The sequence below is a fragment of the Saccopteryx leptura genome, chromosome 3 (genome assembly GCF_036850995.1).
Source record: "Saccopteryx leptura isolate mSacLep1 chromosome 3, mSacLep1_pri_phased_curated, whole genome shotgun sequence".
Taxonomy (NCBI): Eukaryota; Metazoa; Chordata; class Mammalia; order Chiroptera; family Emballonuridae; genus Saccopteryx; species Saccopteryx leptura.
The window spans coordinates 368,750,750-368,775,513 of record NC_089505.1 but is presented as its reverse complement, the minus strand read 5'-3'; the positions used below and the strand labels follow the sequence as shown (position 1 = coordinate 368,775,513).

General features: G+C 59.5%; 1 protein-coding gene across 1 annotated transcript in view; it reads left to right on the top strand.

Moving 5' to 3' along the window:
• COL22A1 (collagen type XXII alpha 1 chain) overlaps positions 1-24,764 on the top strand; it is a gene marked incomplete at its 5' end in the record, with an annotated part of 223,216 nt that overhangs the window by 83,372 nt on the left and 115,080 nt on the right. Inside the window, 9 exons of the mRNA XM_066372771.1 lie at positions 851-895; positions 1,886-1,939; positions 2,618-2,662; positions 8,417-8,470; positions 11,550-11,594; positions 15,183-15,227; positions 15,496-15,525; positions 15,808-15,861; positions 22,624-22,677. Coding sequence (XP_066228868.1) covers positions 851-895; positions 1,886-1,939; positions 2,618-2,662; positions 8,417-8,470; positions 11,550-11,594; positions 15,183-15,227; positions 15,496-15,525; positions 15,808-15,861; positions 22,624-22,677 — 426 coding nt within the window. The remainder of the gene's footprint in view (positions 1-850; positions 896-1,885; positions 1,940-2,617; positions 2,663-8,416; positions 8,471-11,549; positions 11,595-15,182; positions 15,228-15,495; positions 15,526-15,807; positions 15,862-22,623; positions 22,678-24,764) is intronic.

Below are 24,764 nucleotides of genomic sequence, written 5' to 3'. Positions count from 1 at the left end.
TTTGTAGCTGGAGCAGTGGGGTGCGGCCCGAGCAGCACCCTGTGTCCAGCATGGCCAGCCCACCTCCCTCTTACTGGCACCCAACAAGACTGACAGTCCACCTGTGCCTCGGGCCATGCTCCAGAACCCGGACAGACGTGCTCTCCCCTCGGAGGGGTGCTGGTCTGCTCTGGGGAGGCAGGGTGGCTCCTCTCCACCGAGAGCCCAGTGGAGATAGGTCTGGGTGCCCCCCGCCCGGAGGGGTGCTGGTCTGCTCTGGGGAGGAAGGGTGGCTCCTCTCCACCGAGAGCCCAGGAAATAGGTCTGGGTGCCCCCCGCCCGGAGGGGTGCTGGTCTGCTCTGGGGAGGAAGGGTGGCTCCTCGCCACCGAGAGCCCAGTGGAGATAGGTCTGGGTGCCCCCCGCCCGCTCCCTTTGCAACTTTCAGCACCGTGTGATCCAGCCTCGGAGCACTGCGGGATGGGGGGCCCTGGGAGGGCTTGGAAGAGAAGGGGAGCCCCGTGACTCTCCAGACCCCGTCTCACTCCCCGCTAAGTGACCAAGCTCCCTGTGAAGGCCTCGCAGTCACACCAGTGGCTCAGCTTCCCCACGGTCCTGCCCACGCTGGTCCCGCTGACCTCCCACCCAGGAGCGAGAGGGTCGGGATGACACTGCTCCCCGCGAGGGGCGACTCCTTTGCTCATGGGCAGGGGCTCTGGGCAGAGCGGGTCTCTGCCCACGGGGGCGGGGGGCGGGTTCCATGGCGGCGTGGTGCCTGCTGAGTCCCAGGAATGGGCGCCGCGGCTCTGGGTGGCCCGGGGTGGCTTGGCCCGTGTCCCGCGGGCTGGTGACGCTGTGCTGTCTCTGTGCAGGGGGAGCCTGGGGAGCCGGGGCTGCCGGGCGAGGTGGGCATGCGGGTAAGTGTTGCTCCCAGCGCGTTCCTGTTCCCAGTGGACAGATCTGGACGCCAAGCCGGCTGCTTTTGGTGGAGGGAGGTGTCCACACGCACCCCGGCCCAGCCTCCTCCCAGCCGCATGCCGCCTGGGTGTGTCTGTCCAGGCATCACGACCCCTAGATCCCTGCAGAGACGAGTGGTGCCTACTCACCGTCTGCCGATTATGTGGGAAGAGGTCAGGGCATCTTTCCACACCAGCCAGACAGACGCCGACATTCCCCCCCTCAGAGCGCGTAGACAGATGCCTTGTCATTTGCACACCTGTCCTCTATGGACGGCTCTGCAGTGGTTTCTAATTTCACTTGCCTCTTACTAAGATCAATGAAGCAATAATCGCTTGCATGTGTGTGTCTTTCTCCTTACCTACCGCATTTTTATTTCGGTAGGATAGATGATAAAAGTTGGCCTATCTCTGGTTGAGGAAATGCACGTTGTAATGTTAATAACTTTTAATAGATAGTGCCAAATTAGTTGCTTAAAAGCTGTAACAATTCATGGCTCAGGCAACAGAGGAGCCCCTGGGCCCTGCGGACGTCTCTGGGTGAGGTCAGGGCAGTCCAGGCCGCACGGGCCCCAGGCAGAGTCATGCTGGTCAGCAGCCGTGCACACGTGCTGGCCACCTCATGGGACAAGGGGCACAGGTCCCGGGGCAAGTGCCAATGGAAATTGTCACACTGGCCTCATTAGAGCTCAGACCCAACCCTATGCTGGCTGGCCCTTGGAAGTGAGTGGATCGGGTGTGAGTCTTGGCTCTGGCAGGCAGGGGGTGGCTTGAGGTCCAAAGAGAGGAGGCGGCGGCTGTGAGGGTCTCTTGGTGTGACCTTGCGGAGCAGTGGGCAGCACAGGGCAGGTGGGACAGAGGGTCCCCCCCCACAGGGTGTTGACTGAGGGCTGCCTCTGCTCCTGCCTTCCCTTCCCTCTCCCAAACCTTCTTGTGGACACTCCTCTGCAGGGACCCCAGGGGCCACCTGGACTTCCCGGACCTTCCGGCCACGTTGGAGCCCCGGTAAGTCCAGCGCTCTGGAAGGGGCTCTGCTCCCTCCCCCAGGGCTGGGGACCCAGGCTCTCTGACGAGTCCCCCTCCAGCATCTGTCCACGGAGGACACACTGTTGTACACGTGTCAAAGGCAGTGGGGTGACAGTGATGGAGTCACAGGCTCCAGGTGGCAGTGGGGTGACAGTGATGGAGTCACAGGCTCCAGGTGGCCGTGGGGACTGACTCTGAAGTCACCTTCCTGACCTTGGCCAGAGGAGCTCAGGGGCCCAGCCAGGGACCGGCCCTGGGAGCTCACCACCTCCTGGCGGGGGCCAAGCTCTGCTGCCAGGCCCAAGGGAAGGGAGCAGCCCCAAGCGCGCAGTGGGACTTCCCGGGAAGACGCCGCCACCGTCCCAGGCGACCCCCAGCGCCCAGTGGGACTTCCCGGGGAGACGCCGCCACTGTCCCAGGCGGCCCCCAGCGCCCAGTGGGACTTCCCGGGGAGACGCCGCCACCGTCCCAGGTGGCCCCCAGCGCCCAGTGGGACTTCCCGGGGAGACGCCGCCACCGTCCCAGGCGGCCCCCAGCGCCCAGTGGGACTTCCCGGGGAGACGCCGCCACCGTCCCAGGCGGCCTCGGGCCCTCGTGCAGTGGGAATAGGGAAGCTGGGCCTGAGGTGTTGTTACTAATCCTTTCCTCTCCTCCCAGGGTCTCCAAGGAGAACGAGGGGAACGGGGACTCCGAGGAGAAAAGGTATTTACAGCTGCTTCAAATACTCATGCAGCTTTCTGTAGAAAGAAGAGGGTGTCTGGGACTGTCCTCTCTGTGCCTGTTTGTATGTGTGTGTGCATGCACCTGTGTGCAAGTGTGTGTGTGCGTGTGTGTCTATGCATGTGCCCATGTGTGCACCTGTGTGCTTGTGTGTGTGTGCACGCGCCTGTGTGTGCACCCGTGTGCAAGTATGTGTGTGCTAGTGTGTGTGCGTGCACGCACCCACACGCACACCTGTGCATGCATATGTGTGCTTGTGTGTGTGTATGCGCATGTGCTCGTGCGGGCACCTGTGTGCATGTGTATGTGTGCTTGTGTGTGTGTGCACGCACCCATGTGCACACCTGTGTACAAGTGTGTGTGCTCGAGCACGTGCACCTGCCGTGCAGTCCAGGACGGGAAGTCAGCCGGCGTCCCTGTCCCTCCGTCTCCAGGCCACCACAGGCAGCATTGCTGTGGCATGGAGGAAGCCCTGCACGGTGACTCTGAATCCCCCGCCTGCGTCATGTCCCAGAGCAAGGCTCTGCAAGCAGTGTGGCTCTCGGAGCGTTGTTTAACCTCTGGGTGTCACATGTCCTCAGTGCCAAGAGGACCTGTATCTGTCCCATAAGGCTCCTATGGGCCTTCAGTGAGTTAATATTTGCAAAATGCTTAGGGCAGTGCTGAGTGCCATGTACCATGTATTGGGAAGTGGAAAGACAGAGAGAGGGGGACGGAGGAGGTGAGAGAGTGCTCGTGCTGGGCGCTGCCAGCTCAGCGTTGGGGGTGATTTCTGACTCCAGTGCGGACCTTCTGGGTGACTCGGAGGACAGCTGGCCCCTTCTCTGCACCTCCGTGTTCCCATCTGTCAGACGAGAAACCTGGTCAGCAGGGTCCCCCGGGCTGCATTCCAGCGCCCGCGTCTGACAGGTCCTCGAGACAGACTGTTTCTCACCAACCTGATTTCTTACATCAGCAAGAAGGAAGTTTCCATCTTCTCCCTTCGAGACAGGCCCGTCCAGCTGCCCGGCTTCACCCGGCGTGGAGCCAGGCCAGAGAGAGCCAGCGCCATCCATCAGCGAGGTCCTGCCGGACGGCCACGTGGCCGGGCGTGCTCTGTGAGGTGGGGCACAGCCCCTGCTCCGGGCCTTTTCCCGAAGGTGCCTCAGCCGGCACGGCAAGGCGTGGAGACGGGATGTCCTGGTGACTGCAGGGCAGCGAGGCCCGAATGGGCTGGGCAGGGGCTTCCGAACTTGGGGTCGTAAGGTGGACCTGGCCAGTCACAGAGAGAGGGTCCGCCCGTGAAGGGGCCACCGTGGGACGCAGCGGAGAGCCGTGCTCTGGGACAGCTGTGACCCTCACACTCCTGCGGCCCCAGGAGGGCTTTCTGGGCGGCCCTAGCCATCAGAACCAAAATCTCACCCTGGGCCGCCTCCGCCAGCTCTGGGGCCTGGCACAGGCGTCTGGCCTCTCTGACGTTTAGGGGGTCACAGCAGCTTTCTCTGATCTCTGACGTTTAGGGGATCACAGCAGCTTTCTCTGACAGCAGCTCCGAGAAGCTGACGAGGGTAGTTGTGAAAACAAGTGCAGGACCATCGCCCTAATTCCCCGTGTTCTAGAAGCGCTGGCTGGGGCGGCCCCAGGTCTCACCGTGGTAAGTGCTGGTTTGAGTGCCCTCCGTGTGCTGCGCACGAAGGTACATTCACGCCGTCATCCGGTAAACCTCGTCGGAGCGAGCGGCGCGAGAGAAACGCACCACACACCCTCCCATGCGGGATGTGTGACCAACACCCAGAACTGAGAATTGTCCAGAGTCCAGACCAAAGTGCCCAAGAGGAAGGCTGCTCAGGTGTTTGTGCTGTAAGTGAGGTGCGTGCGCGCCCTCTGCTGTCAGAGACCGGGAGCCGCAGCCGGCGAGCCTGGCCTGGAGGGATGGAGACCAGGACCCTGCGGGTGACCACTGGATGGATCTCCGAGACCTGGCTTCCTTTGCTGACTCCGGGGAGCGGGGGGCGATCTGTCACAGGAGTGATGTGAATCGGAAAGGCGATCGCGTCCTGTCTCTGTAGTTGGCACCGGAAGGGGCTCTGGATGAGGAGTGAGCCTCCCCTGGTCTGCATACCCCCTTCCCTGGCACCGAAGGGACGTGGAAATGAGAAGAGAGCTTTGGGATTTTGTGCTGCAACCACCGTGCGCCCCTTTCCTCGTGTCTTACTGTCTCCACCCACCAGGAGACCGAGACCCAGAGGGGTGCAGACTCCAGGCGGCAGCCGGCGTTGGCCGAGTCCGGATTAGGGCTCAGAGCTGACTCCTCGCTCGCCCGTGGCTCTCCTCTGTGGCCCCTTCTGTCCCCCACCCCGGCTCACACCCTTCCTCTCCTGTGACACTCTGCTCCTGCCGGCCCCTTGGACCTGATTTATTTTTCTCTCCATTCCCGTGGTCCACAGTCACTCTTTCTTTGCCTTAACAGGTGTTTAATGCACACCGTTCCCATGTCAGCACTGTGTAAGCATCTCACATGTGTTAGCTCACTCCTTGTGTTTGGAGATGGGAAACTGAGTCACGGAGCTGCTCAGTAACTGGCCCGGCTGGAGAGTGGGAGAGGCAGGCTTAGCGTCTGTGTTGTGAGGTTGGCCGCTGGTCCCTGCCCCCCACTCCTGCCCCCGAGAGCCCGGCTGCCGCCTGGTCAGTGCCAGGAGCAAGCTGGCGGCCAGCCGTCCACGCCCTGTCCTCAGTTGTGCTTGTGTGGTCAGTGTGGTGGTGACAAAGCCCAGCAGAAGCCGGCAGCTGCAGAGCAGAACTGAGCGCCAAGCCCTCAGGTGGGACCCGGTCTCTCAGGGTTGACCTCTAACTCAAGTTTCCCCGGGTTTCCTCCCCACTCATGTTCCCACTCATGTCCCGGGTGGGCCTCTGAGGGCATTGCAGTTAGGGGCCCTGCTGTGGAGACCGCTGTCTCCCTTCTTCTGTCTCTGTCGCCATGTCCGGCCCCGTCCCTGCTCTCCCCCACCCGCTGCTCCTGCTCCTCCTCTCTCCCTCCCGCTAACGAGGAGCCACGTGTGTCAGCACCCAGCATGTCCCCAGCCCCGCTCTCCGTGTGCCGCCCAGCCGTGCGGGTTGCTGACCGTGCGTCCAGCCGGGCCCTCGCCATGCGCCCACAGCTGTGCTGAGTGGCAGCTGGGGAGTCTCGACTCTGGGCTCCACTGATCTCGAAATGCAGATGCAAGGCAGTAAGGACGGGGGGCAGGCAGGCAGGCCCCCGCTTCCAGGAAGAACTTGGGAAGTCAAATGCTGACCGCACGTTCTTGTGCGGAGCCCCTTGGAAGTGTCGTGTTCTGGGGTGACGTGCATTGGGCTGCCCATGGCGGGGAGGAGAGCTCTGGCCGGAAGTCGGGAGGCCATGGCTCTGGTCCTGGCTCCACCACTGCGTCCCTGGGTGGCCCTGGACGAGGGGCACCCCCTCAGGCTGTCGGGTCCCCTGGCTCCAAGGGAGCTGGTTGGATTCCCTGGGCGGGAAGCCGTCGCCACCTCGGCCACTGTGGGGTCAATGGGAGAGTCGTGCCTGCTCCTCCAGGACCTCTGCCCGGACCTGGGGGACGGGGGGTGGGGTCGGAGGGTCCAGGGAGCCAGGTTTCCGTTCCCATGTGGGCGCGCCTCCCTGGGGCAAGCAGCTCTACATCTGGGCCTGTCCCCGCCTGCCGTGATCTTCAGACCTGCTGACCTCACAGCATCCGAGCAAAGAGCAGGAGCGGAGGCCCCAGGGACGTGGGGTCGGCCGGCAGAGGCAACGCCGGCTGCTCCCTCCTCCCCAGAGCCCACGGGATGAGAGGCTTTGAAGAATGAACGTGGGGTAGTACCTGCAGGTGGAAGCATGTACGTCCCTGCCCTAGGATTCTGAAAGAACGTGTCAGGGATGGGAAATGATAGATGATGAAGTTTGCATAGGGGCACGGCGGACAGACGATACCGACCAAACCGCCGACCTTAGCGAGGTTCTGCAACAAGCCCGGAGCTCAGACAGTGGACGCAGGGCGGAGAACCCTGGGGCACGGCGGACAGACGATACCGACCAAACAGCTGAACTTAGCGAGATTCTGCCACAAGCCCGGAGCTCAGACAGTGGACGCAGGGCACGGGACCCTGGGGCAGCTCTCGCTGACTAACTGGGCCGTGCACTTGGAGCCGCTGGGGGGGCTCCTTACACACTCCCACCCCCCCTTGTGCTCGAGCTGGCCCGTGGAAGCAATACTTTTTGTCCTCAGGCAGAGAGGGCCCACTCCCCAGAGAGGCAGCGGTCCCCAGGAGGCCCGGCCCTCCACACCAAGGAGGAAAGCTCCCGCCTGTCCGCAGGCCCCACTGTGGCCCGCAGCCGCCGGGGTGGACCACAGAGTCAGAGCCGACCGCCGCGGGCCGCGCCCCGAGACTCACGTGGCAGAATCTCGGACCACGCGAAGAAAAGGCCTCCCGGAAGAGACAGGCCGACCTTTAGAAAAAAAAAATACAAAGAAAGAAATTCGTGAAAAAGTCATAGGAAAATAGGAGAGTTTAAAATAATTTTCACAGGCAGTCTTCCAGGCATTTAATAAATGTCATCTGAGGGCCACACGGTGCTTCTCCGGACTGGGCACTGGGACATGGAGCAGAGGAGTGGACATGTCATGTCCTCGTGTGAGAGACAAGGAGAGAGCAGGGAAAATAGAGGCTTATCGAGTTAAAAGCTCTGAGACCGTGAGGATGGAGCTGATGATTTGGAGTGGAAGGGCAAAGAGGTGACAGTGAGCCCTGAGGGTGCTGAGAAGCCAGCAGAGGGAACAGCACGTGGGAACAGAAAGGACGTGTGGTGCGTGCTGTGCGTGTTCCCTGGGAGGGAAGCCGTGGCCGCTGGACCCACCTGCGCGTGCACCTGCCTCTCCCGGTCACCTTCCTCCGTCGGCTGTGCAGGGGGCCCCGCCCGAGGAGGACCCTGGCCGGGAGCACTGGACAAGGAGTTAACTCTGCGTGGAACCCAGGGACATCTGTGGGCTCTGGCCACACAGCCCGTGTGTGGCTGCGCGGGGTGCTGTTGCTCCCAGGTGCGTCAGGCAGCGCGTCTCCCGCTCCCAGGTGCGTAAGGCAGCGCGTCTCCTGCTCCCTGGTGCGTCAGGCAGCGCGTCTCCTTGCCGAGGAAGGGATTACCTCACTCAACAGGAGTCATGGATGCAGCTGACAGGCTGTGCCCAGGATTGCACAGCTAATGGAGACCCAAACCCAGCGCTGTCTGCACGTGCACGGGGGCGGGTGCTGGATGGCGGCCCGCCGTGAGCCAGCGTGAACTCTCAGGTCCACTCCCAGCACTGAGAGTGTGGTGGGTGCTCGTGCTACGCCCGGGTGCATGGGCGATGGGTACAGTGTGCCCTCAGTCTTACGAGCTGCACCACAGCCCCCCACACAGGCACTGCTTTGTTGGAGCCCCATGAAGACCTGTGAGATGAGAAGACTGGGATTCAGAGAGGCTCCCTGGCCGGCCCTTGGCCACAGGCTTGGGAAATGAAAAGCAGGGATAGGAATCCGGTTTCTCTGACCTTTGACTTGTGCTCCTTGACCCCCAGTACACTTAAACCCTGGGCCGTGGTGTGTGTGTGTTTGGCTGTCCGGCGTCTGCAGGTGCCTGGGGAGAGCAGAGCGCGGTCCAGCCGGACGCGGAGGGCCTTTGCTCCCCCGGCATTGGCCATGGGGACGTCGTCTGCTCTTCATCTCTTCATTTTCCTTGTTTCTTTCCAGGGGGAGCGCGGCCTGGACGGATTCCCCGGGAAGCCCGGGGAGACTGGAGAGCAGGTAGGTGGGCGTGGGCACGGGTGGGCGGGCTGCTTTTTGTTGGAGGACAGGGTCGGCGGGCGTGGGCACGGGTGGGCGGGCTGCTTTTTGTTGGAGGACAGGGTCGGTGGGCGTGGGCACGGGTGGGCGGGCTGCTTTTTGTTGGAGGACAGGGTCGGTGGGCGTGGGCACGGGTGGGCGGGCTGCTTTTTGTTGGAGGACAGGGTCGGTGGGCGTGGGCACGGGTGGGCGGGCTGCTTTTTGTTGGAGGACAGGGTCGGCGGGCGTTGGCACGGGTGGGGGGGCTGCTTTTTGTTGGAGGACAGGGTTGGTGGGCGTGGGCACGGGTGGGCGGGCTGCTTTTTGTTGGAGGACAGGGTTGGTGGGCGTGGGCACGGGTGGGCGGGCTGCTTTTTGTTGGAGGACAGGGTTGGTGGGCGTGGGCACGGATGGGGGGGCTGCTTTTTGTTGGAGGACAGGGTTGGTGGGCGTGGGCACGGATGGGCGGGCTGCTTTTTGTTGGAGGACAGGGTCGGTGGGCGTGGGCACGGGTGGGGGGGCTGCTTTTTGTTGGAGGACAGGGTCGGTGGGCGTGGGCACGGGTGGGGGGGCTGCTTTTTGTTGGAGGACAGGGTCGGCGGGCGTCCGACGCAGAGCTCCACGGGGCCGGGGGGGGGGGGGGGGGGGGGGGGGGGGGGGGGCTTGGCCGCGGTCCTGCGCAGCCGGACGCTCCAGCAAGCCTCGCGACCAGCCCTGGCTCAGGGTCACACGTGGGCTCCTGCAACACCAGCGCTGAGGGATCGCCGAGAAGCCGGCACTTTTAATCCATCCCAACCTCAGTGATAGGAGCGCATTCAGGGAGGTCAAGGTCTCACGGGTGACGCTCACGTGTTCAAAGTGACGTATCCATGGCAGTCAGGCCCAGGAGAGGCAAAGATTACACACCGCCCTAGTGCTCACTAGTGAGGAACGCGTTGACTAGATCAGCGTGTCTAGACACGGGATGCTCTGGAGATGTGGAGATGACGAGACTCCTGCCGAGCTGATGCGGACGTTCTGTAAGATTTATCGTGGGTCAGGGGGGAGGTGTAGTGTGGTGTGGGAAGTGCATGGACAGTGCGGGCCGTCCTGGGATGGACGGTCACAAAACGGATAATTTGCTCTCCTGCTTGTCCCTGAAGTGGTCCCTCGGTGGCTGGCAGGTGGGGTTGGAAGGAAATGTTTATGCATTTACACTATGAACGATGTGAATGTATTGTCTAAAAAGTAACTCCATTTAAATATTTAAATGGTTCAATGGTTTAAACTAAATAGAAACTAAAATCATACATCTGCTTGAAGAGAATTACAAATACACTAATTTGTTTAGTAGACTTAAATGCATCAACGTTATCAGTCAGTAATAAGTTTATGTTACTAGTTTACAGATAAAATAATTAGGCCTGACCTGTGGTGGCGCAGTGGATAAAGCATCGACCTGGAATGCTGAGGTTGCCAGTTCAAACCCTGGGCTTGCTTGGTCAAAGCTCACGTGGGAGTTGATGCTTCCTGCTCCTCCCCCCTTCTCTCTCTCCCTCTCTTTCTCTTTCTTCTCTCTCTAAAAATGAATAAATAAAATCTAAAAAGAAATAATAAAATAGATAAAATAATTAACTACATAAGTTAATATATTTGGTATATAAATTTATAATTAATTTCAATATATTATTATATATTAATAGAAATGAAATTTTAGTTAATCTCATCACCCGGAAATAATGTCTTACTTTGAATTTATTGTAGCTTAACAAATTGAAATCATATCTTGCCCACTTCTCTTAGCATTATGTCATAAATGAACATGTAACCATTTTATGTTTTTTTTTTTTTTTAATTTTTCTTAAGTGAGAAGCAGGGAGGCAGAGAGACAGAGTCCTGCATGCTCCCTGACATGGATCCACCCAGCAAGCCCCTACCAGGCGATGCTCTGCCATCTGGGGCTGTTGCTCCGCTGGTCAGCATCCAGGCTGTTTTAGTACCTGAGGCAAGGCCATGGAGCCATGCTCTGCACCTGGGACCAACTTGCTCCAACCATTCAAGCCATAGCTGCGGGAGGGGAAGAGAGAGAGTGAGAGAGAAGGGGGGAGGGGGAGGGCTGGAGAAGCAGATGGTCACTTCTCTTGTGTGCCCTGACCAGGAATTGAACCCAGGATGTCCATACTCTGGGCCGATGCTCTACCACTGAGCCAACTGGCCAGGGCCATGACCATTTCCTTAAACGTTCACCAAGGCCATGACTCAGTGGCCACTTAGTACTCTGTGGTGTGGATGCGCCGTCATGTATTCGTTGTTGTTGCTGACGAGCGTCCAGTGTGCCGCCCTCTGTGCCAGGCTGGCTCTTAGCTCCACACACACCTGGGTGGCGGTGGCCACGGAAGCAAAGGCCCCGCCCCACGGGAGGGTGGCGACAGCAGTAAACTGACAGATAAAATGCGAGGCATGGAGGCCCCAGAGCAGGGTCTGAGGAAGCAGGGACAGTGAGCGTCCTGGGGGGTCCGCTCCACTGGGGGGCATGCGGGCTCTGTTCTGACGCTCGCTACTGACAGGGTAAAGGAGGTGAGAGGGCGCCTCCAGTCACCCCGCTGGGGGAGTCCCTACGAAAGCTCTCGTCCAGGGGGACGGATGCTGAGTGTGCGACTGTCTCCCAGGTTCTTCCTCGTGGCTGTGAGTGGGGGCGGGGGGGGGCTCCAGGCCCTCCTCACTCCCGCTCCGGACGGCACTGGCTCTCCCCTACCCCACCCCGCCCACCACACTCCCGCCGCCTGTGCCTAAAGCCGGGCTGGGTTGCTGGTCTCCGGCCTCTCTCCAGTTCTCTCTGATTGTCTCTCGTGCCCCCCGGGAAACGCCCTCTGCTGGCTCAGCATGTGTTTTCCACGCTGCGGCCCCAGCGTGGGTCCGGGGGGCACCCCACGAGGTGTTAGTTCCGGAGGAACTTTCTGGCAGTAAGCACAGTCCGAGAAGTCTGGCCTGAGGTCACCCGTGTCTTCTGGGGCCAGAGCGTCCCCTGGACCTCTCTCTTCTCCTCACGGCCGCTGACTGTCCGCCTCTCCTCCTCTCCTAGGGAAGACCTGGCCCTCCCGGCGTGGCCGGGCCCCGCGGAGAGAAGGTAAGCTGGGCACCGGGCTGGGAGGTGGCGCTGGGCTCTGGACAGGCAGGAGGGTGAGCAGCCGGTCTGAGCAAGTCAGGGCCCGGGGACTTGCGGGGCGGGCGGTGGGGGCCAGGCCAGTGGGGGCCAGGCCGGAGTTCAGGGAGCAAGCACAGGAGCTCGGCTAGCAAGTAATTTCTGGTGACCGTATTTCATTTTTTTCTACTTTAAGGTATAAACGTTTCTTTAATAAACTCCTAGTATATCATATTCAGACATAGTGAAAAATTATGCTACTTAAATTGCTTTTGGACTAAGGCAGGCCAGGAATACATTTTAAACGTCTTACAAGTTCTTTTCCTTTTCCTCTCTCCTCTGCAGTGTTTACAAAGTATGGGTTTTTTTGTTCTTTGTTGATTTTTTTTGTTTGTTTTTGTTTTACCGGGTCTTTCATAAACAGTAGAGTGTCTCTTGTCATTCCGGTCACCTATTCTCGAACGTTTTCCTAGCCAGCCTCCACTCTGTGTCTCAGCCGAACACCCCACATGTAGGAAGTCCTGGCAGATCGTGAGGCGCTGTGAGGAGGGATGCGATGACAGAGACCTTACCGAGCAGCCAGGGGACAGGGGACAGGACTGGGACAGTGTGGTGTGACCCGGATCACAGCGGGAGGGTGACGCGGTACAGCTGGCGCGCCTGAGCACAGGGCTCTGGGACAGGCCCCTGGGGGGACGTCCGACATTCCGACAGGGCTGGAGACCGGCTGGGCGGGGGCAGGGCGGGCAGGGGGGGCAGCTGCACTGAGACGGGAGCGACCAGAGGTGCGTCCCCTCATCAGTGTCACTGAGCTCAGGAGGAGGTCACAGCCCACGAGACGGGTGCCCAGCAGACGCTGAGCTGAGCGCACAGGAGGAGAGCGGTCTGACTGGGGGCAGACGGGGTCATGTGATAGATACATAAACTGACCTGCAGGCAGCGGAGACCTCGGTGGGGTCCGCGGGCCGGGGAATGTTGACGTCTGCCAAACCCACTCGCCGGGGCTGCCGTTCGAGCTGAGTTAATTATTTTCTCTCCGTCTCAGTATTTTTAGAGTTGAGCATTTCACCTTGTTGTGTTATCCCGATGTCAGGATTTTAGAGTCTTCTCGCAGTGCCTTGACAAGATGCTAACTCCTCAAAATAAGTAGGAAGGAAGGATCCTTGAAGTTTGGATCTGGTGACGACTCGTTCCTGCTACTGTGTGTGCGTGTGTGCACGTGTGTGTGCGTGTGTGCACGTGTGCGTGTGTGTGTGTGCACGTGTGTGAGAGAGAAGGGAGAGATTGGTTATTATAAATTCTACACTTCCACCTCATTTATATGTTTTTTTTGGTTCCTCCTGTTTGGGAAGCAGCTGAGTGGTTACTGGTTACTACGACGAATGCAGTAGAAGTGAGCAGACGAGGTCAGGGTCGTGGCAGGGTCTGGGGCACTGCGTGGGACACTCGAGACCAGCGGTGCTCGGGTGACAAGTGCCTCTCAGCTCGTTCTGAGAGGACACCATGGAGACGAACCTTGGCTGGTTTACCGTGGGAGAAAGTCCCGGAATCACAGAGCTGGTCTTTCTGAACCCCGCCTCGCTTTGCAGAGGAGAGCACGAGGCCCAGAAAAGTAGGGCGTCTCGTTCAACGCTAAAGTCTATTAAAAACATCATCCACTGAGATTTGAGAAAAACATCTGAGGCTATGGAGAGATGATTTCTCCTTCAAGTCTTGGGCCGTGGTGGGGACACCGGGGTTGTGACCATGTCAGTTTCGGTACCAGAGAAAGCATGTTCTGTGCGTGTGCTAGAACCCCAGTGCAGTGAAGGCTGACAGGCGTGCATGTCCTAGAACCCCGGTGCAGTGAAGGGTGACAGGCGTGCGTGTGCTAGAACCCCGGTGCAGTGAAGGGTGACAGGCGTGCGTGTGCTAGAACCCCGGTGCAGGAAGGGTGACAGGCGTGCGTGTGCTAGAACCCCGGTGCAGTGAAGGGTGACAGGCGTGCGTGTCCTAGAACCCCGGTGCAGGAAGGGTGACAGGCGTGCGTGTGCTAGAACCCCGGTGCAGTGAAGGGTGACAGGCGTGCGTGTCCTAGAACCCCGGTGCAGGAAGGGTGACAGGCGTGCGTGTGCTAGAACCCCAGGCGTGCGTGTGCTAGAACCCCAATGAAGGGTGACAGGCGTGCGTGTGCTAGAACCCCGGTGCAGGAAGAGTGACAGGCGTGCGTGTGCTAGAACCCCAGTGCAGTGAAGGGTGACAGGCGTGCGTGTGCTAGAACCCCGGTGCAGTGAAGGGTGACAGGCGTGCGTGTGCTAGAACCCCAGTGCAGTGAAGGGTGACAGGCGTGCGTGTGCTAGAACCCCAGTGCAGCGAAGGGTGACAGGCGTGCGTGTGCCAGAACCCCAGTGCAGTGAAGGGTGACAGGCACGCATGTGCTAGAACCCCGGTGCAGTGAAGGGTGACAGGCGTGCGTGTGCTAGAACCCCGGTGCAGTGAAGGGTGACAGGCGTGCATGTGCCAGTACCCCGGTGCAGTGAAGGGTGACAGGCGTGCATGTGCCAGAACCCCGGTGCAGTGAAGGGTGACAGGCGTGCATGTGCCAGTACCCCGGTGCAGTGAAGGGTGACAGGCGTGCGTGTGCTAGAACCCCAGTGCAGTGAAGGGTGACAGGCGTGCATGTGCCAGAACCCCAGTGCAGTGAAGGGTGACAGGCTTGCATATGCCAGAACCCCAGTGCAGTGAAGGGTGACAGGCGTGCCTTGAGCCACATTCATTCTTACCTCTCGGTTTTCTTATTTCTTCGGCAACTCATTCATTCATTGCCGGCGTAGGCGACAGTAGTTTCTGAATGTTTCACATGTCCCCTGCACTAGCCTCTAGGGAAAATGAAAAGTTATGTCCCCAAGCCATATGTGGGGACATTGGCTACAGGTTGTGTCCTTGTGTTAGACATAGGGCAACATAGTAATAGCAGGGGAGTTTTCTGCGGCCACCGTTGACAGATAGACCCCTAGGTAGAACCAGGACTTGATTCACACCCGAGAAGTCTGATCCAGACATGGTCATCGCCGCCTGGTACCCCAGTGGTCATGGAGGAGGGGACAACATGAGTCTTATTCCTCATTACTTGTTGAGCTGGATGAGGATTGTCTCGCCATCTGTCTTAGTTATTTATCCGATAACTGTTTATTGGATGCTGACCGTGTGCTGAACCCTGGACTTGGCAGAGGGAACGTACCCTAAGGTGCGCTCACTGCGCTCGGTGCATCTGACACGGCGCTGGTGCAAGCCGGCGCTCGTCAAATAGATGGACAAGGGCTGCTTTGAGCAGAGAATGGTTACAAAAGCACCAGCCAGACCTGGCACTGGACCGGATGTAGCAGAAGGGAAGTCCCGTCTCCTCCCTCAGAAAGCTGGAGTGTGTCGCAGGAGGGAGTGGACCTGGCGTGGCGGCCCCACGTGCGGTGGGGTGCAGAGGAGGAAGGGGTCTCGTGGACCCGCATGAACGTGCAAGGCCCTCAGAGGAGGGGGGGATAGTGGGGGGAAAGAGGCTACGCACACTCTGTTGAAATGCTCGTCGTTTCTCCGCAGGGGGACGCGGGGCCGGCTGGACCACCTGGCGTGCCGGGCTCTGTGGTAAGTGGGGCGGTCCCCCTGGCTGGGACCTGGGGTTCCGAGCTGGTAGGATGGCGTGCTGGAAAGGGTCCCTGTCTCTGGGGAGGAGGCGGACTCCTGGAAGAGCACAGGCCGGGCTTGGGCTTGCACCACGGAGAGCGGGGTCCAGTCCAGAGCCGTCGGGCCCCCCTGCGTTCCCGCACGCCGGGCGCACGCCCTCCCTGGAGCCCAGGGAGCTTGAGTCTGGAGAAAATGCCACCTCCTTTGCTGACACTGGTTTGTCCCTCAGGTGCAGAGAGAGGGCCTAAAGGGTGAGCAGGTAAGGCGAATGTGGACCTCTACCCCCCTGTCGCGGGCTTTAGGTTGTAGCAGGAACAGAAGGGCCGTAGCCATGGGGTCGAAACTGCGTGCGCTCAGAGGGGCCTCACAGGGATGCGTCAGGGGGCTTCCTACCAGGGCACAGGCCCACCCTGCACCTCGGGATCCCTGTCGGGGACTTGGGAAGTGAGCTGAAGGCCGTGAGCGAAGGGCCGTGGGTGGTGGTGGCCCTGTCAGACGGAAGGGGAGTCATGGCTAATGCTTGTGTGGCTTGTGTTGCCAGGGGGCTCCAGGACCACGGGGTCACCAGGGCCCACCCGGACCTCCAGGAGCTCCGGTGAGTCGCCCCGCCCCAGCCCTCAGTCTGCTCTGAGCACCTGTGGGTCTGAGCAGAAGTTGTCCTCATTACCGGGCACCGCGTTATTCCGGAAGCTCGTGACGTCACCCTGAGTGGGAGGTGGTGCCACCGTCTTGCACAGGAGGTGGCTGAGCCTTGAAGAGGGAGGGGACTGGCCACAGACCAGGCTGTCCCCAGGGGTCAGAAGCCTGGGCAGCCTGCCCTCAGAGCCCCCAGCCCCCAGCCAGCCGCGGTGGGGGTTCTGGAGTTCACGCCGGTGCTTCAGTTTCCCTCCAATAAAGTGGAATAAAAGTACTGGCCACTCCACTGCCAGCTGAGTCACGTTCAGCGCACGCTGGCCTCAGGCGTCTGATCCATACGGACTTTGTGGTGCTTGGAGCACCTCCGCCTTCGGTCTCTCCCCTTACTAAACATTTAATGCTGTGCACGTAACCATTCGAGGAGAGGCCACTCGCAGGGACTCTGACCGTTCTGTGCTGTGAGCTCAGATACTCGGGTAAGTAATAAGAACGCAGTCATTCCGCAGACCGGTGACTGTACCGTGTCCCATCTGGCCACGTGCTGCTGGCTCTTCCATGTTGTGATATTTCATTGCAGGAAATAGGCAATTTTATTTTGAAATCTCCATAAATCACGTTTATCTTACCCCAACGAGGCCCGTCCCTCATTAGCATAAACATGCGTAGCTTCCCTGGGATAAACCTGGAAGAAAGTTAGAAGAGGTTTAATTCCAGTACTATCATGACATCTTCCTATCAAAGGGTACCGGTCAGAAAAGCTGCGCTCTGTTGCTACAGTCTTGGACGTCTTGCTTAACCTCCCGAAGGGTCCGTGTCCAGCGCTCTCCACCACTGTTACCACTGTTAGGGGGTTTCAAGTAGGCAACACAGTACCTTCTCAATAGTTGGCTCTCTCTGCATACGGATGTCAGACCCATCACCGGCCAGCACTGCCTGTCTACGCTCCGGTCTATTTTGACATGCAGACATATGCATAGTAAGCCTGCCAGGGTGAAGGTGTTTTGTTGTTCTTCTCCCAACGAAGACATTGGGGCAGAGATACGGAGCGGCTTGCAGCCACGCAGCTGTGGGCAAGCAGCACGGAGCTGTGAGCCCAGACCTGTCTGTCTGTCCCACTCGCTCTTCATTGCTGAGTGCCCAGTGCGCGGGCACTTCCTCTGAGACGCAGCAGGGAACTGTGGTCCCCCCGGGCACTTCCTCTGAGATGCAGCAGGGAACTGTGGTCCCTCCTGGCTCCCACGGGCACTTCCTCTGAGATGCAGCAGGGGAACTGCGGTCCCCTGGCTCCCGCGGGCACTTCCTCTGAGATGCAGCAGGGAACTGTGGTCCCCCCGGGCACTTCCTCTGAGATGCAGCAGGGAACTGTGGTCCCCCGGGCACTTCCTCTGAGATGCAGCAGGGAACTGTGGTCCCCCCGGGCACTTCCTCTGAGATGCAGCAGGGAACTGTGGTCCCCCCGGGCACTTCCTCTGAGATGCAGCAGGGAACTGTGGTCCCCCGGGCACTTCCTCTGAGATGCAGCAGGGAACTGTGGTCCCCCCTGGCTCCCACGGGCACTTCCTCTGAGATGCAGCAGGGAACTGTGGTCCCCCCTGGCTCCCGCGGGCACTTCCTCTGAAATGCAGCAGGGAACTGTGGTCCCCCCGGGCACTTCCTCTGAGATGCAGCAGGGAACTGTGGTCCCCCCTGGGCACTTCCTCTGAGATGCAGCAGGGGAACAGTGGTCCCCTGGCTCCCCCGGGCACTTCCTCTGAGATGCAGCAGGGAACTGTGGTCCCCCGGGCACTTCCTCTGAGATGCAGCAGGGAACTGTGGTCCCCCCGGGCACTTCCTCTGAGATGCAGCAGGGAACTGTGGTCCCCCGGGCACTTCCTCTGAGATGCAGCAGGGAACTGTGGTCCCCCGGGCACTTCCTCTGAGATGCAGCAGGGAACTGTGGTCCCCCCTGGCTCCCGCGGGCACTTCCTCTGAGATGCAGCAGGGAACTGTGGTCCCCCCTGGCTCCCGCGGGCACTTCCTCTGAGATGCAGCAGGGAACTGTGGTCCCCCGGGCACTTCCTCTGAGATGCAGCAGGGAACTGTGGTCCCCCTGGCTCCCGCGAGCACTTCCTCTGAGATGCAGCAGGGAACTGTGGTCCCCCCTGGGCACTTCCTCTGAGATGCAGCAGGGAACTATGGTCCCCCCTGGCTCCCGCGGGCACTTTCTCTGAGATGCAGCAGGGAACTGTGGTCCCCTGGCTCCCACGGGCACTTCCTCTGAGATGCAGCAGGGAACTGTGGTCCCCCCGGGCACTTCCTCTGAGATGCAGCAGGGAACTGTGGTCCCCTGGCTCCCACGGGCACTTCCTCTGAGATGCAGCAGGGGAACTGTGGTCCCCCCGGCTCCCACGGGCACTTCCTCTGAGATGCAGCAGGGGAACTGTGGTCCCCTGGCTCCCCCGGGCACTTCCTCTGAGATGCAGCAGAGAACTGTGGTCCCTCCTGCTCCCCCGGGCACTTCCTCTGAGATGCAGCAGGGAACTGTGGTCCCCCCTGGCTCCCGCGGGCACTTCCTCTGAGATGCAGCAGGGAACTGTGGTCCCCCCTGGGCACTTCCTCTGAGATGCAGCAGGGGAACTGTGGTCCCCCCGGCTCCCACGGGCACTTCCTCTGAGATGCAGCAGGGGAACTGTGGTCCCCTGGCTCCCCCGGGCACTTCCTCTGAGATGCAGCAGGGAACTGTGGTCCCTCCTGCTCCCCCGGGCACTTCCTCTGAGATGCAGCAGGGGAACAGTGGTCCCTCCTGCTCCCCCGGGCACTTCCTCTGAGATGCAGCAGGGGAACTGTGGTCCCCCCGGGCACTTCCTCTGAGATGCAGCAGGGAACTGTGGTCCCTCCTGCTCCCCCGGGCACTTCCTCTGAGATGCAGCAGGGGAACTGTGGTCCCCTGGCTCCCCCGGGCACTTCCTCTGAGATGCAGCAGGGAACTGTGGTCCCCCCTGGGCACTTCCTCTGAGATGCAGCAGGGAACTGTGGTCCCTCCTGCTTCCCCGGGCACTTCCTCTGAGATGCAGCAGGGGAACTGTGGTCCCCTGGCTCCCATGGGCACTTCCTCTGAGATGCAGCAGGGGAACTGTGGTCCCCTGGCTCCCCCGGGCACTTCCTCTGAGATGCAGCAGGGGAACTGTGGTCCCCTGGCTCCCCCAGGCACTTCCTCTGAGATGCAGCAGGGGAACTGTGGTCCCCTGGCTCCCCCAGGCACTTCCTCTGAGATGCAGCAGGGAACTGTGGTCCCCCGGGCACTTCCTCTGAGATGCAGCAGGGAACTGTGGTCCCCCCGGGCACTTCCTCTGAGATGCAGCAGGGAACTGTGGTCCCTCGGCTCCTGCTGGGGAATAAGAAGCCCAATAGAGCAGCAGTTCTCAACCTGTGAGTCACGACCCTGGCGGGGTCACCTAAAGCCATCGGAAAATATATAATGCATATCAGGTATTTACATTCTGAATCATAACTGTAGCAAAATCACAGTTAGGAAGTAGCCACCAAAATTATTTTTTGGTTTGGGGTCACCGCCACATGAGGAGCTGTATTGCGGGGTCACGGCATTAGAAAGGTTGAGAACCACTGCCTTAGTGGTTAGTTAGCCCAGCGCAACCACAGGCGGCCTTCCTCCCTCTCACTCTGGGATCTGGATCTAATAGTAGCCAGTCCTCCTAGTGTTCGCAGATTTCGTTATGATAAATGAGGGAGGGAGAAAACAAAGAAACTCCAAATGTTTGTGGCTCCCTACTCTTTATATCAAGTAAAATATTGATGCCGGGGATACAGGGATGGCAACCCAGGGACCAATCTCAGAGTTGAGGGAAGGAGATAGGAGAGGAGTCCCTGCGAGCACACCTTGCAGTCATGATGCTGGGGATACAGGGATGGCAACCCAGGGACCAATCTCAGAGTTGAGGGAAGGAGATAGGAGAGGAGTCCCTGCGAGCACACCTTGCACAGTCCCGGGTGACGCGTGGGCATTGTCTGCACGGATTATTCCTACGAGGCAAGGACAGGGCCCCAAACCTTCAGCACCTTCAAACCCAGCACCTCAACTCTGCAGCCGAGGGGAGCTGCCCAGGGTCCTGAAGCAGTCCTCTAGACTAGATGCTCTCGATAGGATGGATTTAGGACAATAATACATGGTGTTGGTAGATGAAATTCCCTTGGAAGGAGTTAAAAATCAAACAAAAAACCAACAGCCTGTTGTAAAGTCCTAGTTAAAAGGGGGACCAGCAATGAGGTGCCAGGCCTGTAAGATTCTTAAGGCCAAGGCCAATAACAGCTCCGCCATCTCTGAACCCACAGAGTTGATCACATGGTGGGAACTCACACGGGCTTGTAGAGGAGTGGGCCCACAGCAGGTGTCCAGGGGGGACACTACAGGGGGGCCTGATCGCCCTGTGATCTCTTGAGGAGCCACATGGCCATGGACGGCGCTCAGCACTGGGAGCCAGGATGTCTGGTTTCACGCCCGGTACCTCTGCCCCGTAGCTCTGAGTCGCTGATGGCATTGCCGAACCTCTCTGGGTTCAGTGAGCCAGTGCCCAAATAGCGCCCTTTGAAACCACGTTTATTATAAGCCCAGCACCCACACCCACTGTCATTCCCATCCTGTCCGAGTCCCCAGAAGCACCTCACCCAGGACCCACACCCACTGTCATTCCCATCCTGTCTGAGTCCCCAGAAGCACCTCACCCAGGACCCGCCCCCACCATGGTCATTCCCATCCTGTCCGAGTCCCCAGAAGCACCTCACCCAGGACCCGCCCCCACCATGATCATCCCATCCTGTCCGAGTCCCCAGAAGCACCTCACACAGGACCTGCCCCCAACATGATCATCCCATCCTGTCTGAGTCCCTAGAAGCACCTCACACAGGACCCGCCCCCACCATGATCATCCCATCCTGTCTGAGTCCCCAGAAGCACCTCACCCAGGACCCACCCCCACCATGATCATTCCCGTCCTGTCCGAGTCCCCAGAAGCACCTCACCCAGGACCCACACCCACTGTCATTCCCATCCTGTCTGAGTCCCCAGAAGCACCTCACACAGGACCCGCCCCCACCATGATCATCCCATCCTGTCCGAGTCCCCAGAAGCACCTCACCCAGGACCCGCCCCCACCATGATCATTCCCGTCCTGTCCGAGTCCCCAGAAGCAGCTCACTCAGGACCCACCCCCACCATGATCATTCCCGTCCTGTCCGAGTCCCCAGAAGCACCTCACACAGGACCCATACCCACTGTCATTCCCATCCTGTCCGAGTCCCCAGAAGCACCTCACCCAGGACCCGCCCCCACCATGATCATTCCCATCCTGTCCGAGTCCCCAGAAGCACCTCACCCAGGACCCGCCCCCAAACAGCTGCTCCCCAAACATTCATTGGTTTGAATCGAACCGAGAAGCTGGCTCCCGTGAATTCTGTTGAGAATGGAAGTTGTGGGTGTGTGGTCAGCAATCCCAGCGAGAGGGAAACATCTCCCACGCTCTCAGTGGAAGCGGCAGGCCTCCTGCTGCCTCTGAGGGCTGGAGCTGTCCGGCAGGCGTCCTTTCCCAAGAGGGGACGGGCTCCAGCGGTTGTATCAGTGTTGCCTGTGTCATGGGGAGGACCGGGTGGGCAGACCGGGTACAAGGCATTTGCTGCTGCTTAAAGAGCAGTCACTTCTGTGGGGGGCGGGGTGTCTTCCTGTTCTGTGTACCCCGAGCTCAACGGAAAGGAGGTTCAAGCCTGTAATCATTGCTCTTTGTCCATTTGCATATTCATCTCTGTGGTGTTAGTAAGAGACAAGACCTTGGACCTAAATACAGCCACTTAATAGTGATGCAAAAATTTGGCAATAGTAGCTATTTGTGTGGTGATAATAACTATTGGAGATGAGGACATTGGAACTCAGAGAGGGAGTTTCTGGCCAAAATTCACCCAGAACGTTGGTAATAAAGTCCGGCTAACGCTGCGGGCTGCCTTTGCCCGCTCACACTCCGTGCCTTGTTCTCCGTGCCAGCGTCTGGGCGTAAATCAGGGGCTGTCTGGAGGTCTGGGTGCCGCGTCAGGGATTTTGTGCCCATTCCTCACGTGGTCCTCCCAGCCACTCAGCAGGTAGGCGTGATGGATCAGCCCCACTCCAGAGATGAGTAACCCAGGTTCAGGGACGCCCAGGGGCCTGTCTGAGGCGGAGACGCGGAGACGTGGTTGGGGGGTGGGGGCGGGATGCGAGGTAGGCCGGCGTGGCCTCTTCCTGCACCCGTGTTCCTTGCTTACCTGACACGGTCTTTCCTAGACAACTGTATCTACTTGTGCCGATCATCCTATTTTGTGTATCACTGCTGACCCCAATCAGTTTTCAATGGGGGGGGGGGGGAGAGCAGAGGGTTTAGAACTAAGACACTTGGGTTCCAGAGGTTTCTTTCCCCCCCCCCCCCAGACTTCTTGCAAAGCACTAACACGAGGCATTAGCATGTGAGCAGTGTTGTCGACCTCTTGGTGGTGAAATGTACTTAATTAGATCAGACAGGTGCACCTGTTTCCAAGTTGCCGAGATGTGAGGGGATAGGTGTTTCTTCCCACCTTCCAGTTTCCGCACTGAAAGGGGTGGTGTTTTCCTACCCAGTGAGAGTGAGGGCGGAGCAAACCCTGTAGTGTCGGACCCTGCACTTACCATTGTCTCGTGTTTCTCCCCCCCCCCCCCCCCACAAAGGGTCTGATGGGTCCAGAAGGCAAGGACGGACCTGCTGGCCCGCCAGGTCTCCGGGTAAGTAAGCCGTCTCTCCTTTCTGCCGCCCTGACTCACCCACTCTGCCCCGCCCACATCCACTGGAGCAGCTCAGACAGGGGAGATGTTGGCAGCTCGCGCCCTGGAGATGAGTCGACTAAAGGCTTAGACTGAACTCATCAGACGAGGCTCAGGGTCTCCTAGGTGTTCAGCCTGGCGTGGACCCTGGGGAGATGGGTTACGCGTCTGTTGTCTTCCCTGAGCCGTGTACGTGGAGACTCACACCCTGGCAGACGGCAGCCGGGTGCCGAGAGACACGGGCACGGGCCACCTGACCCAGCCTGGAGGCAGCCAGGGCTTCCTGGAAGAGGTGCTGTTTGAGCTCAGTCTTGAGGACAGAATGAGAAAAATTAGTGGGTAAAGCAATGGGAACTGCCAGTAGGCTGTGAACTTCTGTAACCATCCACATGATTACTGAATATCAGAGTATCTCATGGCGATCCAATTAATTTAATTTAGCACCTGTCTTGCTATGCAGCTTGTGCACACCTTACACGTTTAATGGTAAGCCCAGCTCCTGCCACGAGGCGTGTGTGGTAAGGGGTGCTGTGATTTAAGGGCATGTGCTTTAAGGGGTCGTGTGATAGAGGGCTGTAGAGGCACCCCTGGGTCAGGTGCCCTCCTCCTCGATGTCCCCTCCACAGACTGGGACTGACTCTGGACGCGGTGTCCCCAGAGGCACACCTGGGTCAGGTGCCCTCCTCCTCGATGTCCCCTCCGCAGACTGGGACTGACTCTGGACGCGGTGTCCCCAGTTCTCAGCAGGGTGCCTCCACGCAGAGGTGACTGGAAGAAGAGTCTTTCATCCACGTCGTTATCCAATGTGTCTTAGTAAGGAGGAGGATAACCCATCTTGCCTGGAGCTTGCTGTCAAGGACTGTACCGCCTTGCCCATGACCTGTTAGCCCCCCCAAAAAAAGTGTCCATGTGTTCCCCAGGAATGGCTGTTGTCATCCCCAGAAACACCCTTTGTTCCTGACCAGCCACCGTGCAGTGCAGACATGGCCTGGTCCACCCTTGACACGGGCCAGGGTCCTTGGAGAAATGCACCAAGACAGGGTATCGCGGGATGAGACAGGCCAACCCAGAGGAGCCACCAGGGGGGAGGGGAGGGGAGGACAGGGAGCAGGTGGCACTACTGAGCTTCCGACTCCCAGGAAAGTGCCCCCAGCCCCTACCTACCAGGGAAGGGCAGGGGCGCTGAGGGGACACGGCTTCCAATGGTGCCCCCTATCCCCTACCTACCAGTGAAGGGCAGGGGCGCTGAGGGGACACGGCTTCCAATGGTGCCCCCTATCCCCTACCTACCAGGGAAGGGCAGGGGCGCTGAGGGGACACGGCCTCCGGTGGTGGCCGCTCAGGGATGGACGTCTCCACGGCCTGGCTTCCTCTTTCTCCCCCACTGTCCTTCCGCATTGTCACTCTGTCACTCCGTCAGCAGAGCTCACGTCCTTGGGAGAAGAATGAAAATCCCCGCCTCCTGATGTTTCCGTCTGGCAGGCAGGGCGGGGGATGACCGTAAGATTCAGCACGGAAGTGGACGGTGCTGGGTGCCCCCTGGGAAAGCCACACCTGAGCAGCTGAGGGAGTCGGACGGGCCGAGCCGGGGAAGAAAGAGTGTAACAGTCCACGGGAACAGCTCGGGCCAGGGGCCTGGGGCCAGCACATGCCCGGTGTGTTTGAGCCCAGAGACCTGTGGCTGGCGCAGGCGAGGGGCCAGAGGAGGAGGCCAAGTTGGAGAAAGTGGGGGCCAGCTCATGTTGGGCCTTGTGGGCCACAGTGAGGGTTGTGCCTTTTCCTGCCCGTGAAATGTGGAGGTAGTGGATGTTTTCAAAAATATTTTATTGTGGACAACTTCAACGTATACAAAAGTGGAGAAAAGAGTGAAATGAACCACCATAGTCCCCCCCAAACCTGTCTCAATACTTATCAAGTCACTGGCCAATTTGTTTAGTTTATACCAGTGCCCGCCTCTCCCCCCACTGGGGTGCAGAAGAGGCGTGGCCCGGCTTGCAGATTGAATGCACCTGGGAGGCCACTGTGTTGGTAAGAGACTGCAGGGGAAA